Raw genomic sequence first — 19896 nt, forward strand, 5'->3', positions numbered from 1 at the left:
GGAAACAAAGCCTGTAAGATAGAAAGCTGCATGGAGCTTTCAAACGGCACCAAAGTGCCTAGCGCTAAGACAGGTAGCCAGGTGCATGGGGGCTGCTTGGAACGAGAGCTCCGAGCCGTCCTAGAGGGCATGGCATGGTTCAGAGGACATTTTATAAAAGACCAAACAAATATGCTGAAGATAACGGAGGATGCTGCTGGCCCAGCCTGGGACTTGACAGATCCATTTGCGATTAAGCGAGGGCCAGACAGTAGACTCCCCCATCCGTACAAAGGAAGAACATATTACAGTAATTCCTCATTTAACACTAGAGATATGTTTCAGAAAATGTTCATGTTAAGTGAAAACGTGCTATGCGGGGTCAATTTTCCCATTGAAAATAATGGAAAAGGTGGGGGGTTGCGTTTCAAGCGGTGGTGTCTGTTGGGCCTGGGACATGAGGCTGGGGGAGAAAGGGGACTGGGTTACAGCAGGGAGGGGAGGTGTTTGGCTCCCGGGAAGGGAAGGGGAGGAGAGGGGAAGGGGAATTGGGTTGGGAGTATGCCTCTGTGGCGGGTCTGCTAGAACCTGCACTGCGTCTGGTGAGGGGGGTTGCCGGGGAATGGTGCGGCGAGCAGCGAACCCTCTGTTACTTTTCAGGGAGGTGGGGGAAGACCCGTGCAGCCGCCGGCGACGGGCCCAGCCGCCGGCCTGCAAGTGGGGGCAAGGCATCCGGCGAGGGGGAGTCAGTGGGGAATGGCGCGGCGAGCAGCAAACCCTCCGCCGCTTTGCAGGGAGGCCCCGCACAGCTGCCGGCAACGGGCTGGCTGGGGAAATCGTGTTATTCCGGGGACAGTCGTGTAATTCAAAAAAGTCCCCTAAAAAAAATCATGCTATTGCAAAAACGTGTTAAATGGGCACGTGTTAAATGAGGAATTACTGTATTTACTGTCCTGGGAGTGTGGGGAAGCTGGATTAATTCTGCAGCCCTTGGAGATCCCTGAGCGAAGGATGCTGTGGCAGAGTCACAGAGAAGAACAAAGATGAAATAGCACAACCACAATGACACACAGACGCAGGAGGGAAAACACACAAAAAGTGCAAATACTCTATGGGGTCCAGTGAGGATTTTCCCTGTCCCCACCTACTGCAGGTACTGGGCACTATACGTGGCATCAGACCAGACTCACTGGACGAGCAATATAGGGCTTATTTGGTTAAAAGCTCTGCCCTCCATCCTGGGATGACAACTCCTCTGGGCCCATGTTTGCTAACAACCCGAGCCTGCAGCCAGCGGGAAGTTTCCCACTCCCTTCCCTGGGCTGTGGACCAGGCCTAGCTGCACTGACTGTCCTTGCGGCAGCCATTTCAGGCCACCAGTCAGGGTCCCGTGAAACTGACACGCCAACATGCTTGAGCACACAAAGCAGGCCGCAGAGACGGTGAGCCCTCCCGAGGCTGTGAGCCTGGGATCAAAGCCACTGCCACAGCTGGGCAAACTCAGACGGCACTGCAGAGAAGCAGCTGCAGCGCACTCAGGGAATGTTCCAACGAGAGCGATTTCAAACCATCAGCCAGGAGCAATGCTTTTATTGAGTGCCCAGAACGCAGCAGCGTATCGTCTGAAATAGACGCCAGAGTAACCCTCAGCATGTGTGTAAATGGGCGTGTGATGCATACAAATGCACAATGATATGTATGGACACACACACACACCCTATAGTTCTATAATCCTGAGCTGGTCAGCTTGATTGGAAAGCTGTTCCTGCAAAGGATCAAATGCTGCCACACGGTGTGGGAACATGCCTGAAGCTCAGCTTGGCCTATTTGCCTCTGAGCAGGTGTTGGCTCTACGCAGCCTCCTGTGAATCTGGACACAACTCAGTGCACTGCCAGATGACAAGGTTAGGAGAGTGAGGATCTTCCCAGTTTCCCAGACTGCCCTTGTGGGACCCTGGGGATGCATTGGGGTCTTGTGTGGTCCCAGGAAGGTGCCTTTTATTCCTCCAGAGGTGGGAGGGGGTGGGATCGTTGGAGACACAGAGGCTGCTGCAGGGGGAGAAGAAGCTGGTTTGCAGCAAGAGGATCTATGTGGCATCTCAGTCCTGATGCCTGGGGTGTGCCCCAGATGCACAGGTTGGGAGGGAACCCCATCTAGCGAATCTTCATTTCCGTGCGCTTGTAGGGGTTCCCCACACCCTGGCCGGACACCCAGTCGATGCTGTATTTCTGCCTCTGCTGCTCCCCCACCGCATAGCCCCCGTTCAGGTTGGCACGGTAACAGTTGGTGTACCACCAGGCCCCATGCACAGTGACCGCGCAGTTCTGCGTCCCGCTGTCGTTGTCGTGGTCATAGGTGGAGAAAGGCCTCCCGTTGTGGAGGCTCAGGGAGTCACCTGCAGGAGAAAAGAGGCGGTAGCGTCAGACAAGGACACCACCTCGCCAGGGCCCAACCTTGAGCCGCAGAGAACCTCCCTAGCCAGCAAGATCTACGTGGCTCGTCAGGGTCCCTCTTGCCTTCGATACCCATGAATGGGGGAGTCCTGGTTTTGCCCGACTGCTGAATTTTCCAAGGAGTGGGGCTGGGTTTTCAAGGATTCAACACTCACAATCAGGACCAGATTTTTTTCCACCCAGTTCAGCATCCAGCATGTGACCGATGTGTTGAGCCCTGTGGAAAAGCTGAGCCTTGTGTGTCGTTGCCTCAGTTTCCCCAGCTGAGAAATGGGGTGATGGCAAGACATGCTTAGCATGTCAATAGCACGTTACATACTGAAGCTTCACCCATCCCAGGTGGGAGGTCAGTACATTCTGGGGAAATGGAGGCACAGCAAAAGTCAGGCAGTGAGGCTACATCTAGACTCCAAGCCTCTTTCGAAAAAGAGAGTCTAGACAACAAGATTTTTCGAAAACACGGCTCGCCTTTTCGAACGAGAGTCTACATGCCCTCTTTCGAAAAAGCCGTTTTCATGCAATAGCGCCTTTTTTCAAAAGATGACTTTTGAAAAAAGGCGTTATTCCTTGTAGAATGAGGTTTACCGCCATCGACAAAACCGCCGCGTTCTTTTGATTTACCGTCGACAGAACACAGCGGTAGTCTAGACGCAGGTAAAGTTTTTTTTTTAAGGCCACTTTTTTCGGAAAAAAACCCTGTAGTATCAGAACCCCGGTTAGAACCCAGGGTTCCCTGAGTCCGACCCTCTCGTCAATCCATGTTGAGATTAATTAGTTAGTGGCTGTAAAGTGCTTGGAAGAGGGGCAAATTCTAAGAGTTGTTACCAGCGAAGCTGGGCTGTGGCTTGGATCTGCAAGCATGGCAATCGGGTTTTCCCTGCCAGCGACAATCACAGAGGATGCATGCAGAGCCAAGTAGGGGGCGTCTGCATCTTTCTGGCCAAAGAAATGGATTCCCAGATGCCTAAGGATTAAGGCACCTTAGTGCCCGGGAACCCTGAGCCAGCAGGAGCCCTGCAGAAGAGACAGTCCTGTTGCTTTGCTCCTCCACTGCTTTGCTGGGGGCTGGTTTATAATGCTTTTTAACCCCTAATGCTCCACGGATCCGTTTGTAGCAGGCTGTCCCTGCGCCTGCTGCATCCCCTCCACCCCTCAAGCAAACATGGGTGCCCCCAATGGGGCCTTGGCAGCAAATGGGGTTAATGCTTGGAGGGGGGGGCGGGGCTGATGCCGAGCGCAGGCCACTGTGGTGGGGCCGCCTGGTGTTTTGAAGGCCAGGTTTCCCATGGGGGTGAGATCTTCTCTGCCAGGAGCCGGAGGCTGATGTACGAGGGGAGGCCACTGGCGGAGCTGTGCAGCCCTCCCTGCACCCATGGCCACCCCTGAGCCCTGCCGGGCCTTTGGTAGAGATCCCAGCAAGGAGACAGACAAGGAAGGATCCCTCCTTTCCGGCTGTGGATGAAGGGCAGGTTCCTCCCGCCTCCTCCCCCCCCCCCCAGCCAGTGCCTCATACTGACTGCAGCGGGCAAAGGGCAGAGCTGAACAGCTGAGTGTCCTGTCCCAATTCCAGCCCAGGGCAACAGGCTTGACAGTAGACCTGGTGCCCGCCATGGCCCATGTGTGCTTTGGGGGGTAGCGGGGAGGTGCAGCCAGGCTGAGAGTTTGTATTTGTGCGAGTGATCCTTTGATCACCTAGATCTGTCTTTCCCATCTCCGGCCTGCCACTTCCCACCCTCTGTGGCCTCCTTAAATCCCCATGGGATCTTCAGCGCCAGAGGCGCAGTTCTGCCTGCCTGAAGTGGCTGGAGAGCATGGCTGCATTCCTGCTCCCCAGAAACAGCTGCATTTCAGTGCTGGGTGCCTGGCACCCCATCCACCCTCCATCCTTGATCTCTCTCTCAAGAGGCTTTCAGGGCATAGTCCATGGCTGTTGGCAAAGTGCCCCAAAGCACCAGAGAGGCGCAGAGTGATCAGCATTCATGGTTCTCAGTCCTTATCCTTTGATTACGAATGGCTGGGCGACCCGGGAGAAGGCCCATTTCGTGCTTCGCTGCCTCATTGCGCTGGGAGTTTGGCTGCCTATTTCTTTGTGGGCGAAGGGAGAAGTGGATCGTGCGCGGGCTCTCCCCCCCCCCCCTCCCGGGACAGATTCTCTGCCCCGCTTGGCCTCTGAGTGCAGACCCCAAAGGAGCCTGATAAGCCGCCCAGAGTCCTCCATGAAGCTCCGACACAGGGACAGGAGGGGTGTCTCCCCAGTATACGATGCAATGGAGAGTCTAAGTGGCTGGACTGGGTGGGGGCAGCTCCTCAGGAGTTTGCTGCTACAGCATCCCTGGGGCTGCTCTGATTTACACTGGGCTCTCTTTCAGGCCCTGGAGCAGCCCAGCTTCCCGAGGGCATGAAATGGCTTAGAGGTGCCTTTGCCCACCTCCTCTGGGGCTGCCCCTTCCGGCCCACCTCTCCGGGCGGCACAGCGTGGCAGCCAGCCAGCCACACTCCCCTCACCTGCAGAGCCGCCGAGAAACGTCCCCAGAACAAGCTCGTATTTGTCCTCTTCCCCCTTGAGCTTGAACGACCGGTAGCTGGCAAAGGAGCTGCTGCCGTTAAAATCCACCAGGTCCACACGGAGCTGGAACTCACCTGGGGGAAAGGGACAGCGCCCAGCATTAGCCAGGAGCAGGTTTTGGCTCCCTCTTGCCTCCAGGCGGCGATCCGGGCCGGGGCTTCTCGCCCCAGTGCTAGCACCGCCACGGGGTGACTCCCTCCGCATGAGCAACGCCACGTCTGCGTGGCACTAGTGTGGGATCACCCGACAGTGGGAACTGGGTCCCGGAGAGGGAGAGGATCATGGCTCACGGATATTCCCACCCAGCCTGGCCACTGCACCATGTCCAGCCCCTCGGCAGCACTCTCCAGAACCCGGGGCTGGGGCAAAAAGGCCTCTGATGGGAAATGGCTGCTCACTTTTGCCCCCTGGGGAGGGCCTGTGGAATAACAGCCCCCCAGGGCAGGCCGGAGTTCCCCTGGGCCAGAGGCTGTGCTTCCTCACCCTCTTGGGTGAGTAGGTGGATGTTCTCATTGCCCAGCCAGAACTCGGAGAGCTGGCTCCCAAAGCCCTTCTTGTAGGAGCTCCAGGGGCGGTAGAAATCCACGGAGCCGTCCATGCGCTTCTGGAACACCTGGAGGGGGGGGTGAGAGAGAGACAGTGGGGGCTGGGACCGGCCTTCATGCTCCAGCAGCCACAGCCCAGGCGAAGCTGGACCATGGACCGGCTCTGTTCAATATCTTCATCAACGATTTAGATATTGGCATAGAAAGTACGCTTATTACGTTGGCAGATGATACCAAGCTGGGAAGAGTTGCGAGCTCTGGAGGATAGGGCCATCATTCAAAATGATCAGGACAAATTGGAAAAATGGTCTGAGGAAATCAAGATGAAGTTTAATAAAGACAAATGCAAAGTGCTCCACTTAGAAAGGAACAATCAGTTTCACACATACAGAATGGGAAGAGACTGTTTAGGAAGGAGTACGGCAGAAAGGGTCTAGGGGTCATAGTGGACCATGAGTCAGCAGTGTGATGCTGTTGCAAAAAAAGCCAACATGATTCTGGGATGCATTAACAGCCGTGTTGTGAGCAAGACACGAGGAGTCATTCTTCTGCTCTACTCTGCGCTGGTTAGGCCTCAGTTGGAGTATTGTGTCCAGTTCTGGGCACTGCATTTCAAGGAAGATGTGGAGAAATTGGAGAGGTTCCAGAGAAGAGCAACAAGAACGATTAAAGGTCTAGAGAACAGGACCTATGAGGGAAGGCTGAAAGAATTGGGTTTGTTTAGTTTAGAAAAGAGAAGATTGAGGGGGGACATGATAGCGGTTTTCAGGTATCTAAAAGGGTGTCATAAGGAGGAGGGAGAAGACTCATTCATCTTGGCCTCTGAGGATAGAACAAGAAGCAATGGGCTTAAACTGCAACAAGGGAGGTTTAGGTTGGACATAAGGAAAAAGTTCCTAACTGTCAGGGTGGTCAAACCCTGGAATAAATTGCCCGGGGAGGTTGTGGAATCCCCATCTGTGGAGATATGGAAGAGTAGGTTAGATAAATGTCTATCAGGGATGGTCTAGACAGTATTTGGTCCTGCCATGGGGGCAGGGGACTGGACTCGATGAGCTCTCGAGGTCCCTTCCAGTCCTGATATTCTAAGATTCTATGGAGGATCCAGAAGAGCAGCGACGGGCACAGTCGTTGGAAGTAAAGATCAGAGGGGGCTCTCCAATCTCAGGCTTCAGGGCATGAGCCTGTCCCCCAGCTGGGGTCAGGAAGGAATTCCCCCACTAGGGCAAAATGTGGCACCGCTGGATACATCATGGGTTTTTAGTGCCTTCCTTTCCCCCGCCTCCCCCCCCAAAGCACCCAGCGGTAGCTATGGCTGGAGACAGGATAGACCGATCTGCCTGGAGGTGGCTCCAATTCCACCCCCACCTGCTGGGGAAGAACTGAGCTAGGGCTGGCCCAGAGTTTGCCGCTTGGATCCAGCCTTGGCACTTTCAGCCCTGGCAGTTAGCCTCTCCCAAGCCAGTGAGAGCCTGTGCCATCCCTTTGCTATAGCCCCCTGGCCTCCGAGCTGACTCTTCTTTCCCCCACGGTCGCACAGCAGCCAGGCAGGTCTGGCTCAGCCATCGGGGCAGAACCCTGGTCCATGTCCCAGGTGGCAAGTGCGAAAGGTCGGGCCAGGGGAGGAGGAATAGGTGCCTATATAAGACAAAGCCTCGACTATAGGGACTGTCGCTATAAAATCAGGACATCGCGTGTCCCTCCCACCTTTGTCCTTCCAGGGTGTGTCCGCCTTGCACACGGCCAGCCCCTGGGGACTCGCACCATGCCTGGGGGAGAGGAGGGAACCCTTACCAGCCAGTGAAAGACTCGTGTGCAGGGCACGCCAGACGTCAGGGAAAGGCCAGACAGACAGACGCGTCGCCTTCCAGCAATCTCGCCACTGTGCTAGCTGGTGGCCAGATAACCCTGGCGGCAGAGTGAGCTGGGTTAACTTCCCCCACCTCGACTCCTCCTGCTGGCTCAGGGAGACACAGCATGCTGCTGTGCTTCCTGCCGTGCACGGTAGCTTCACTGCGCACTGTCAAACAGCTGCCCCAGCCCTCCCCAGAGGTGGCTGCCGTCCAGGGATGGGGGACGTGATTCCTCCGCAGCGGGTTGAGAAGCACGCAGGGGGGAGAGAGGAGGAAGGATTCACTTCCTGGCCGCACTCTGCTACCCTCGCCTCAGCCTCCCGCACTGGGAGTAAAGCTCTCCAGCTCCTGCCCACCCCCCTTTTCTGGCTCTAGGATACTGCACTCACCAGCCAGCCTCCGCCGTCGGTGTCCATGTCACAGAAAACCCTCAGTGGCCGGCAGGCCGGCAGGTAGATGGTGTGCCAGCCACTCAGGAACTCCCCTTTGCCCACAAGCTCCTTGCAGCTCCTTGGCCCTGAAATCAAGGCAGGATTTGGTTGCTGGGGAAACACGTCCGAGATCCCTTCTCATCCCAGAATGAGGAGGATGGAAGTGGGGACAGGCCGGGACTGGGTGGGTTCCAATGGACTCAGAGGTCAGTAACAGGGGCTGTGGGCACATCGTCAAAAAGTGAGCAGCCACGCAGGCTCCAGGAACCTGGTTTAAGCTCATTGTCATTTCAGGTGGCGCTGGGGGGTTAACCTTGATGCAGTGCTCAGAGCAGGGGCAGCTGGGTGTCCGGGCTCCTGGGAGGGAACTGCCCATCAGGATAGCCGGATCCTAGCTCCAGCTCCAGGAGGAAGTGTGGTCTATTGGTTAGAGCAGGGGAAACTGGGGTCTGTGCTCATGGGTTCATCATTAACTCACTGAGGTCACCTCATCTCAAAAAAGATATATTGGCGCTGGAAAAGAGTCAGAAAAGGGCAACAAAAATGATGAGGGGTCCCATATGAAGAGAGATTAAGAAGACTTAGACTTCTAAGCTTAGAAAAGGAGAGACTAAGGGGGGGGGGACATGATAGAAGTCTATAAAATCATGACTGGTGTGGAAATAGTGAATAAGGAAAAGTTATTTACTTATTTCCACAATATAAGAATGAGGGGTCACCAAATGAAATGAATAGGCAGCAGGTTTAAAACAAACAAACAAACGGAAGTTTTTCTTTACTCAGCGCACAGTCAACCTGTGGAACTCCTTGCCAGAGGATGTTGTGAAGACTAGGAGTTTAAGCTCAAAAAAGAGCTACCGTATATTCCGGCATACAAGACGACTTTTGATGTTAAAAAACATCCCCCAAAAATCGGGGGTCGTCTTGTACGCCGGGTATACATCCCAGGCGCGCCTGGGATGCCCCGCCACCTGCTTCCCCTGAGGCTTTGCAAAGCTGCTGCGGCTTTGCTCATGGTGCCTCTGGTCTGCTGGGGACCGTCTCCAGTAGACCAGGGACACCGGGAGCAAAGGAGGTGGAGGGGCGCTGGGGTATAAGATGAAACCCTATCTTTTAATTAAAAAATTAGGGGGTCGTCTTATACGCCCAGTCGCCCTATACGCCGGAAAATACGGTAGATAGATTCATGAAGGTTGGGTAGGAATGGTGTCCCTAGCCTGGAGATGGATGAAAGGAAAGGGATCACGTGAAAATTTCCTGTTGTGTTCCCTCCCTTTTGGGCATCTGGTATTGGCAGACAGGATACTGGGCTAGATGGACCTTTGGTCTGACCCAGTCTGGCCGTTCTTATGTTCTTATATTCACTGTGTGCCCTAAGGCAGGTCACATCCCCTCTCTGTGCCTTGATTTCCCCATGTGGGCTGGTAATGCTTCCCTACCTCAGTGCTTTGAGATCCATGGAGGAAAGCTACAATTGGCATGCCGGGCACTATCCTTCCTGTTTTCCTGAACCATGTTCTTGTCCATCAGAAAGAGAATTAAACCTCCTAAAGCAGCGGTGGGGAAACTACAGCCCAGGGGCCAGATCTGTACCCTCTCCTGCCCAGACTCTGCACTGCCACTCTACTCCTGCACCCTGCCTCCCGCCCAACCTTCCCACCCCCAGCCCACTCCTGCACTGTACCTCCCTCCCAGACCCGCCAACCCCCAGCCCGCTCCTGCACCCCCTCCCACACCCCACAGCCCAAGCCCATGTCCCAGCAACCCTCTCCCATGCACTGAACTCTCAATTTTTGGCTTCAACCCAGAGCCACACATGAGTGAGTTGGGTGTTTTGTTTTTTTGCATCTCCCTTTTGTGCGGCCCCCGACTGGGTTTTTTTGGTGGATCCGTGGCCTCCGACCCAGAAAAGGTTCCCCACCCTTGTTCTAAAGCAAGCAGACAAGCAAACACTAGCCCGCTTCTTCCTTTGACGTCAAACACACTGCAACTGCAACAGACCAGGCCTAACGGGAGCTGCTGAGTAGCTAGGGGCTGAAAGGGGAAGAGTCACCGCTCAGGAATGAGAGTCTTTGGGTTACAGCATTGGCTGGAGATTTAGTGGCGCTGGAGCCCTAGCTCTGCCATAGACTCCCTGTGTGTCCTGCGCAGTCACTGGATCTCCGTGGGGCGAGTCTCACACAAGTAGAGTAACCTGTGCAACTCTATGCTGCCCCGTGCCAACCTCTTCGCCCATACACCCCTCTTGAGCCCTTATGCTTTCCATCTGTAGAATGAGCCAGGGCTGCCCCCTTGGTCTGGCTTGGCTATGTGGCTGTAAGCCCGCCAGGGCGGGGTTGGTCTGTCGCTCGGGCAGTGCATCCCCTTGCACGATGGGGTCGTGAATCTCCCACATGCGACTGTAACGCAGCCCCTGCTAAGGCACGGAAGAAGCAACTCACCGTTCTGGCAGAGGACAGACGGGTCGGGGTGGTCTCCTGCCATTGCGAGAAACAAAACACAGTTAGAAAGCAAAGCCCAACCACCGCCCTGTAGAACTTGGTCGGATAAACAGGGGAGGGTTCGTGGTTGGCTGCTTTTCCTGCAGGTTCCCAGCCACATCTCTTGTTGGAAAGGGACGTGTATTACCAGCTGACTGCCCTGCAACGTTCGAGGAACCGTGGCTGGCTGCGTGCCCTGCAGAAGGTGCATGTCTGCGTGCAGCTTCTGTGTGTGCAACATTCTAGCCCCACTGGCTCTCTGGAAGGCTCCCTGTCGCAGAGACCCTGACCGGCCCTGCGATGTGAGAAGAGGTGGAAATGCTCCCGAGAGAGCCTGTTTCTCACCCGCACACGGGGGCACGATCTGGGGAGCTGTCTTGTCACCCTGAGGCTGGCTGGTTGGCTGGCTGGCTGGCTGGCACAAGCTTCATGCTGTCCCAGGCTCTGAGGGCCTGGACCTAGTTCCCATTGCACTCAGCCCAGAAGCCCCTCTTGAACCCCTCCAGGAGAACTCCGGCAGGATAAATTAACCCTGCTGGAGCCAGAGCAGAGAGGACTAGGCCCCAGCCCTGCCACCAATGCTTCTTGAAACCTGACAGCAAAGGCTATTCCCTGCCTCAAATACGAAGCCCCCCATTGTGTGTAATCTACACTCTCAGCCCCCCAAAGAGCATTGCCACATAGTTACCTCTTTCCCCTTTCGGTCCCGCTTTCCCGGGTGGTCCCGCAGCTCCTGAAAACCCAAGAAGATGGAGAGACACGGTGAATGCAGGCAAGTGCTTGAGGGCAGCTAAGAAGCAGAAAATGGTCCAGGGGGTGTTTATGGGGGCAGTTTTAAAGGGAGGACAAATGGATGGACTCAGAGGAAAAAGAGGGGATGCTCTTATGGTCCTGAGACACTCAATACCTTGGGGGAAGGTGCCTTCTAACCCCCATGATTGTCATTTTGTATATATTGTGAACTTGCATATAAAATATGTCATGTGAGGTGTCAAGGGAGAGGTTATGATTGGCTGTATGTTAGTGCACATAAAATTATGAGCTTGTGTTGTATGGTTGTCACCTAAGTTTCCTCTAAGCTGTGCTGCTATGGATAAGTAGCAGTTCAGCAGAAAAGGACCTGGGGGTTACAGTGGATAAGAAGCTGGATATGAGTCAACAGCGTGCCCTTGTAGCCAGGACGGCTAATGGCATATTAGGGTACATTAGGAGGAGCATTGCCAGCAGATCTAGAGAAGTGATTATTCTCCTTTATTCAGCATTGGTGAGACCACATCAGGAGTATTGTGTCCAGTTCTGGGCCCCCCGCTACAGAAAGGATGTGGATGCATTGGAGAGGGTTCAGCGGAGGGCAACCAAAATGATTAGGGGGCTGGAGCACATGACCTACAAGGAGAGGCTAAAGGATTTGGTCTTATTTAGTCTGCAGAAGAGAAGAGTGAGGGGGGATTTGATAGCAGCCTTTAGCTTCTTGAAGGGAAGGCTGGAGAGAGGCTGTTCTCAGTAGTGACAGATGGCAGAACAAGGAGCAATGGTCTCAAGTTGCAGTGGAGGAGGTCTAGATTGGATGTTAGAAAAAACTATTTCATTAGGAGGGTGGGGAAGTACTGAAATGCGTTACATAGGGAGGGGGTGGAATCTTCATCCCTAGAGGTTTTTAAGTCTCAGCTTGACAAAGCCCTGGCTGGGTTGATTCAGTTGGGGTTGGTCCTACTTTGGGCAGGGAGCTGGACTCGATGACTCCTGAGGTTTCTTCCAGCCCTAGGATTCTATGATTCTATGACTGCACGGGGTAGGTGGGGGAAAGAGGGGAATGTGTGTGTGTGATGGCATCTATGAAGTGAGGCAGAGGCAGGGGGCAGTTTGTTTGGGGTGTCCTAACTCACTTGCTGCTGTCAGTCCTCTCTGGCTGGCTGGGTTGGAGATATGGGAAAGCAAGCTGCATGCGGGGTTTGTATGCCAGGAGGACATTTGCATGATTGCAGTTCAAACAAAGTTTACATAGGTGTTAATGGCTTAAGATAATAAAGAAAACAATTCTTTTAACAGATTTTTTTTAGTGTTGCAAATATCTACAATTCTGAACTTAATGATTTTTTTTAAATCCTGTGTTACTATTTAATACATGGTAAGTTGCATTGCATTAAGGACAGATCTTTGCTATGTCGTAGAGTTCTGGCTTTTATGATGCTAGTTTTGTAGGATGAAACCTTATTTGCAAGCTCTTTGAAACATGCATCTGTCTACAAACCCTGAAGCCACAGATTAATTAGTTTTGGGGCTTCTACTCTTCCTCGAGTGGAAGAAGGCTAATTCCCTACTTTTGCACAGTGTCTTTGCAGTCACTAAGGGTACCTGACAGCAACTAGACATGGGTGTCTTGTTTTAATAGACATATGTTCTTCCACATATATGGACTGCTTAAACTATATGTACGTGTACGTGTGTGTGTACGTACGTGTGTGTGTGTGTGTGTGTGTGTGTGTGTGTGTGTGTGTGTGTTGGTAGTGCACATCCACACACTACCTCAATATTGGTGTTGCACATAAGAAATTTCAACCCACCCAAAAGAAAATTCAACCCGTCCAAGGATAGAAAATGTTATGGGGAACACTGGTTATCACTAAAACATGCTGTAAGTTGGGGAATCAGCCAGATAGTGGCTTCCCAGAGACAACAACAAGGAAAATAACCCCCACTTGGGTGAGTGTCAGGCAACCAACAAGAGCCAGTGTCCAGCAAGGGAGCTACACTGCAATGGCTCACCTGCATAAGGCCACACCAAGGGAATTGTTCAACTTTGCCCGGGGACTCAGCAATGCCCACCAGACATGCGGGGACTTGTGTTCTCCAAGCACATGGGACGGGGGGGTGGGTATAAAAGCGACCACAAGAGCCCCACGCCTGGCCTTTCTCCTGCCCCTACCCATACTGCATGCAACAAGACACTGAGGAGGTCAATGAAGGCTCCAACAGAGGAGACTGGCCCAGAGGTAAGGGCCAAACCTGGATACAGCCTGTCCCCGAGTTGCGAATGGTCGACTTACGACCGTTCACAGTTACGACCAAAGCTGTCATAAATGGCGGACCCCGAGTTACGAACGTGAGCCGCTCTTCCGAACAGCACGGTCGCGTGTAACTCAATGGAGTCCGACGTACGAACGACTCGAGTTACGACCAATTGCTTGGTCCGTAATCGGTTCATATGTCGGGAAGAGGCTGAATTAAGGATGACAATATCCAGCAGGGTGAGAAAAAACTGCTTGATGTAGCTGTTGCCAGTCTACTAGGGCTGGGAGTTTAGACGGCACACTCACTTTTTATATCTGTGGGTAACTAACTCTGATTTTTTGCCTCTCTCTTATAGTCACTCCAGTTCTATCATTTGCAGTCAGTAAACTTGTTTTACTATTTTACCCTCGCCAGTGAGTTTGCCTGAAGTAAATCTGCTTGGGGTTTTACAGAGGCTGGTGTGTGTCCACTTGCCATAGAGGAAGTGGTGAACCAGTTAATCAACACGTACTGCTTGTCTGGAGCAGAGCAAGGCGGTGTATTCCTGAGGTGCAGGGCTAGGAGCTGCGGGGGGAATCTCCTGGTACCTTTTGTTGGGTGACCATGAGCGGCTCTGGGAGCCTTCGTGCAGTCTAGCTGGGTGTGGGGGTCTCCACATGCTGAGTGATAACAGGGCCTGGAGGGGTTTGCTGCTTGGTACTAGCAAAGCATCGCAGGAGACAGCCCAGGCTGGAGAGCTAACAGCAGCACAGGGGTCCTACAGTCCCAGGCTGCACCCTGGGGATCCTGTCACAGATTCATCACTGCTCGTTCCCATAGCAACCACATGGAGCAGCTCATGAGGAGTGCCCAGCTAATCCCAGTGGAAGATGCCCGGCCATCTAGCCTGGAGGAGGTGGGGGGCAGGGCTCCTTTCCAGCTCTGAACAGGCCGGTCAGTTGAAGCCTGTCTACAGGAACTAGAGGCAGGGTCGTGTGCATTTGCCAGAAAGCAGGGCGGCTGGGCTTTGGTTTCTGGCAGACAAGCTGTGTCCTTCCCCCAGTGGAGGGCACCCAGCCCATCAGGGACTAATTAACGTGTCAGGAGGGGCTGATCCTTCAAACACATGTAGCCTGCTAAGGACCATGCCCCAGCCAGTGTGACCGTGGCCGATGGGGGTCGCACTGGGCATGCCCAGCAAAGTGCCCAGGTAAATATGCGGTTTGCACCCATAGCCAGAGATTCACCATCTCTAGCAACACCTCTGAGGCTACGTCTACACTGCGGGGCTACGTCTAGATTGCATTCCTTTTTCGTAAAAGGGATGCAAATTAGATGTATTGCAATTGTTAATGAAGCAGGGATTTAAATCTCCCCCGCTTCATTAGCATAAAAATGGCTGCCGCTTTTTTTCGGCCCGGAGCTTTGCCAGAAAAAAGCACCAGTCTAGATGCAAATCTTTCGGAAAATAAAGCCTTTTCCGAAAGATCCCTTATCCCTCTTAAAATAAGGGATAAAGGATCTTTCGGAAAAGGCTTTATTTTCCAAGAGATCCGCGTCTAGACTGGCGCTTTTTTCCGGCAAAGCTCCGTGCCAAAAAAAAGCGGCAGCCATTTTTATGCTAATGAAGCGGGGGAGATTTAAATCCCCGCTTCATTAGCAATTGCGATACGTCTAATTTGCATCCCTTTTACGAAAAAGGGATGCAATCTAGACGTAGCCCGGGTGTTTTGCAGAAGAGGAAATGCAAATGGAGTGCTCATTTGCATATCTTCTTCTGATCCTTTTTGTGGAAGAGGTTTTTGCAATAAAAAGTCCTGTGTAGATGTGGCCATTTGTCAGAAAAAAAAACCCTTTTGCACAAGAGCCTGTAAACCTCTTTCTTTTGAAGAATAAGGGATCTTGCGCAAAAGGTTTTTTTTCCCAACAAATGGCCCCGCCTACACAGGGCTTTTTATCACAAAAACCTCTTCCACAAAAAGGATCAGAAGAAGATATGCAAATGAGCATGCAAGATATGCAAATGAGCAACCATTTGCATTTCCTCTTCTGCAAAACACCCGCCGTGTGGACGTAGCCTGAGACATCAGGCCCCAGCTGCTTCTGGTGCAAACGGTGCACTGATTTCAATGGCGTTTTGCCAATTTGCACCAGCAGGGGATTTGACCCAGAGTACGCAGGAACTGACCAAGTCTGATACACTTCTTGTGACCGCCGCGTTCTCCACCTCCCCACAGATTCAATGGGAGCCCGATCCCCTCTCCTCTCTTACCTTTCAGGCCAGGTTGTCCGGGTGCCCCCTTTTCCCCAGGCATACCGGGACATCCCTGCAATATGGTGAGTTTGTCAGCGCCGGAGAGACCCACCACCTTCACCTCTGTGGAAACACAAAGACATGGGAGACGCGGCGCCTGGCAGCACCTGCTCTGCAGCGGCACCAGGGCTCGGCCCCAGCCCTGCTCTGTGTTCAGTCTTTTCCTGGGCCCCTCCGGACATTACCGCCGGCCCCTCGGCTCTGGGCGCCTCTATGGAGCGAGGCCCCTGGATGGGACTTGTCTTGTTCTCACAAGTCGGCCCAGCCCAGCGGGGGAGATGGAGGGGCCCAGCAGCCTACCACTAGCATGGTGGTTTTGCCTCTCTGCTCTCAGGGAGCGCCAGCCCCACTAAAGTGAGGCCTGACCCACCATCTGGGCCTGCTCGGGCATGGGCTTCACATGGTCTAGGGAGTGTGGGGACTAGGCTGGGCCCTTGGAAATAAATGCTTCCCAAGACATCAAGTGGGTGGGAAGGTCACTGGGGGGCTTCCACCCCTAGTCCGCCCATCCCGGACCAGCCGTGTGACCTCCCGTTTACAAACAGCTCTAGCCTGGGTTTCCTGGCACATGGGACCCTTGGGGGGATCAGCTGAGCTCTCCCCATGATAGGCACTCCCTGGGGTCCAGCCGACATCCCCCCCGCTCGGCACCATCCTGTCACCTGCATGGAGGGCCCAGATGGAGCCCTGCAGCCAGCCAGCCCGCCCAAGGGGGTCAACACCCCAGGCCCAGGCCTCAGCTGCCCAAGACTCAGCTACTGCAGTGCAGGAGCCAGCTAGGAAACTCGCCCTGCTATCGAAGGGCAACAGGGTGTCTCCATGCACCGCCGGAAACCAGCGTTTCTCCTACCTGGGCAGGTGCCAGGGTCCCCAGATCCCAGTGGCCAGGTGACGAGCCAAAGCAGGGCTGGAACGAAGCTCCACAGGCCGACTGGACACATCTTCCCTCTCTTCACCTGTGACCCCAACTCCCTCGCAACTTCTGTACTTATGTAACAACGCCCTGGTGGGAAACTTTTCCTGGGAAGTCAACTGTGGCTTCCTGCTATTGTTCCAAGGCATAAGAGCTCCCCTCTTAAGAGACTGATTACCCTCCCCCCCCCCGCCCCAGAGACCATGTGAGGAGGTGGGGTCAGCCCTCTTCCTACAGCACAGTGTGTCCTAGGCCTTATGCCATAGCAATGCCCTGCAGAGGGGAGACATGGAAGCCGGCGCAGTCCTGCCTACCTATGCTGGGAACTGGGCTGGTAGGCTTTGGTGCGTGAATGCGAAGTGCAGCCACACACGGGGCTGAGAGCTAGGAAGTCACAAGTTGGGTGCCCAGTGCTGAAATGAACGCTGCCTGCCGTTGTGTGCCTCAGTTTCCCCATCTGTGAAAAGGGGAGAACCCCCTCACCCTTAGGGCAGGCAAAGCAGCTGCTGACTAGAAAGTGCATTGTGCAGGATAAATGCACGGGGGAGGTTATCCAGTGGGTGGCACGAAGTGTCCCTCTCCCCAGGGCACCCATGGAGTCTAGGGCAGAGCAGGGAACAGCCAGGCTAGTGCCCTAACTGCTAGGCCATCTGGCCACTTGCCTTGCTGACCTGTTACGTCCATGCGGTACCTTTGCCCGGAAGGCTCTCAGAGCTGTGCATGCTGCAGCTGACTGACCCAGGCACCTGCAGCGGCCGTGGTGCGGCAGTACTTCCCGCCGGCACGTTGGCAGCTTTGCTTCAGGCATTTTCATCGCCCCTCATGGGCACTTTTCTGTGAAACACGCCCTCGTGGCAGCCTCCTTCGCATGGAGAATGCGGGAAACGTCATGGGCAGGTCCAGGGCCTCCCCCCTCCTCATCCCACCGACAGGCTCCTTCTGGGGGGAAACTCCTCCCAAGGGGGGCTTGTGTGAAAATGGCTTCAGTGAAATGCAAACGCCCCGAGCTGTCACTGTGACCATTCCACACGCAGCTCGTAAGCCCTGAGTCCTGGCTCCCATCTCTGGCCCGAGACGCTGGGAAGGGGCCTTCCCACGGCTCCTGGGAACGGCTTCTCTACAGGGACGGGGAGAAGAGACCCAGAGACTCCTTAGCAGCCGGCGCTAAGGTTGGGCCGGGGCAATGTGGTTTTGTTGGGATGTGTAAAATGACTAGGGGTCTGGGGTAGTGGAAAGGAGTTCAGCCACTGTCGGCATTAATAATAATATATGGAGATATACCTATCGCGTACAACTGGAAGGGACCTTGAGAAATCATTGAATCCAAACCCCTGCCCTCACAGCAAACAGCCCCCCTCAAGGACTGAACTTGCAACTGTGGGTTTAGCAGGCCAATGTTCAAACCACTGAGCAAGCCCTCCCTTTGCTTAGTCCCTTTGTTTTTGCAGCCTAGAGAAAACTAGATAAGCATGCAGCTGCTCTTTGTTGCATCTTTTACCTACCCTCACTGGCGCTGTATAAATATTTCAGGGTTACTTTTCTTGTAATCTCTGTGACCTGCTGCTCTGGAAAGTTTGCAGCACAGAAAAGTTGCTTTACTTAGAAATTCTGTAAATAATAATTAGGGGCGGGTATAATAATATTCATCACCTGCTTATTAATATTTATGTTATGGGAGTTAACATTACTAAATAAGGTTTTAGAAAAAGCAGCGATAGACGTGTGAACTAACATACTCAAATAGATAAAAGGGTGTAATTGGTGTCAGGCTGTTGCCACTTGGCCGTTGTGTTGAATGTGCAAGGTAAACGTGTGGGGGCAATAAAGCACTTCTGTTGACCCCATTCACTCCTGGGTCACGTGTTTCTTCTTGAACAGTTTTGTTCACTGCGGGTTGGAATTAATTCCAGGGAGAAGCTGGACCAAAGCAAAGTGAAGGTCACAGAGAGGGCTCAAGACACCTGCATCTCTATTGCCTCTCTATAAAACCATGGTAGGCCCGTATCTTGAATACTGCATAGAGATGTGGTCGCCTTGTCTCAAAAAAGATATATTGGCATTGGAAAAGGTTCAGAAAAGGGCTACGAAAATGATGCGGGGTTTGGAACAGGACATATATGAAGAGAGATTAAAAAGATGTGGACTTTTCAGTTTAGAAAAGAGGAGACTAAGGGGGGGGGCAGGGATATGATAGAGGTCTATAAAATCATGACTGGAATGGAAAAAGCAAATAGGGAAAAGTTATTTACTTATCCCTACAATATAAGAACTTGGGGTCACCAAATGAAATGAATAGGCAGCAGCTTTAAAAGAAACAAAAAAGGAAGTTTTCTTCACTCAGCACACAGCCAACTGGCGGAACTCCTTGCCAGAGGATGTTGTGAAGACTAGGACTTTAACAGGGTTCAAAAAGGAGCTAGATAGATTAATGGAAGTTAGGTCCATCAGTGGCTATTACAGACCTAGCCTCTCTTTGTCGGGAAATGGATGTCAGAAGAGGGATCAGGTGAGGATTACCTGTTGTGTTCCTTGCCTCTTGAGCATCTGGTATTGGCCACTGTCGGCAGACAGGATATTGGGCTACGTGGACCTCTGGTCTGACCCAGTATGGCCGTTCTTATCTCATTTCCTGAGGGCAACATGGAAGCTAGCTGGCACTGGGGGCCAATGTCCCCTCTAATTTTTTCCATCCATGTGCAGAATAATGTGTTTGTGTGTGAGAGATGTGCACCACCATTAGAAACAAAAACCTTCCTGTGGGCGCTCTGCTAACCAGCTGGGTGGCCCTGAAATTGCTCCTGAGTGGCCGCACAAGCACCCAGCTCACAGGGAAGGCTGGTCTGGGGGCACAGAGGAGTATTGCTACTGGTGCCAGGGCCCAAGAGAGGCCAACAAGGGCCGCTGAGGAGCCCCTGGCAATTCTAACACTTGCAGGGGGTGCAGATCTCCCCCCTCCTAAGCCAGGGGCTAGCTCCAGACAAAGGGATTGGCAGCCATTTCGTAGCACCGGGTTCATTGCGGGTCCAAAGGGCACCGCCTAAGTGCTTGGGTTTCTCTTCCTAGGAGTAATAGGAACCCAGACTGCATCTTGTGCTGCTGGGGGTGGCGGGGGGGAGGAGGAGGAGACACAAACCACCCACTCAGAACATTCCCAGCCCCCAGCCCCAGCCCTTCACAGCCCCCTCCCCCCAGGCCATGGGCCAGCAGTGGAGGCCTGGCTCCCTGCCACTGGAGAAGGGCAGCGGGGGGAAGGGGGTGCCACCCTCCGTTATAAGCAGGCCTAGGGCAAGGAGTCATCACCCTGTCCCCGCCCCACACGCCCTGGGCAGGAGTTGAGTCCCAGTAATGCACAGCCCAGCTCCCCCACCCC

At 53.7% G+C, this 19896-nt stretch overlaps 1 protein-coding gene across 2 annotated transcripts; it reads right to left on the reverse strand.

Moving 5' to 3' along the window:
• Positions 1–1537: 1537 nt before the first annotated feature.
• Positions 1538–19855, reverse strand: FCN3 (ficolin 3). 2 transcript variants are annotated; one of them, XM_006115510.5, is made up of 10 exons: positions 19044–19855; positions 17198–17388; positions 16464–16616; positions 15572–15676; positions 10997–11041; positions 10270–10305; positions 7787–7914; positions 5483–5612; positions 4939–5073; positions 1538–2375 (listed from the first exon to the last, which is right to left on the reverse strand). In XM_006115510.5, the coding sequence occupies exons 2-10, from the start codon at positions 17208–17210 to the stop codon at positions 2134–2136; spliced, it is 987 nt and encodes a 328-aa protein (XP_006115572.4). In that variant the 5' UTR covers positions 17211–17388; positions 19044–19855; the 3' UTR covers positions 1538–2133. The 2 variants fall into 2 exon arrangements, with proteins under 2 accessions (XP_006115572.4, XP_075764656.2); XM_075908541.2 differs by having other exon boundaries at positions 17198–19855.
• Between the last annotated feature and the right edge of the window lie 41 nt (positions 19856–19896).

This window comes from Pelodiscus sinensis, chromosome 26, assembly GCF_052426305.1.
Source record: "Pelodiscus sinensis isolate ZL-2025 chromosome 26, ASM5242630v1, whole genome shotgun sequence".
Lineage (NCBI taxonomy): Eukaryota > Metazoa > Chordata > Testudines > Trionychidae > Pelodiscus > Pelodiscus sinensis.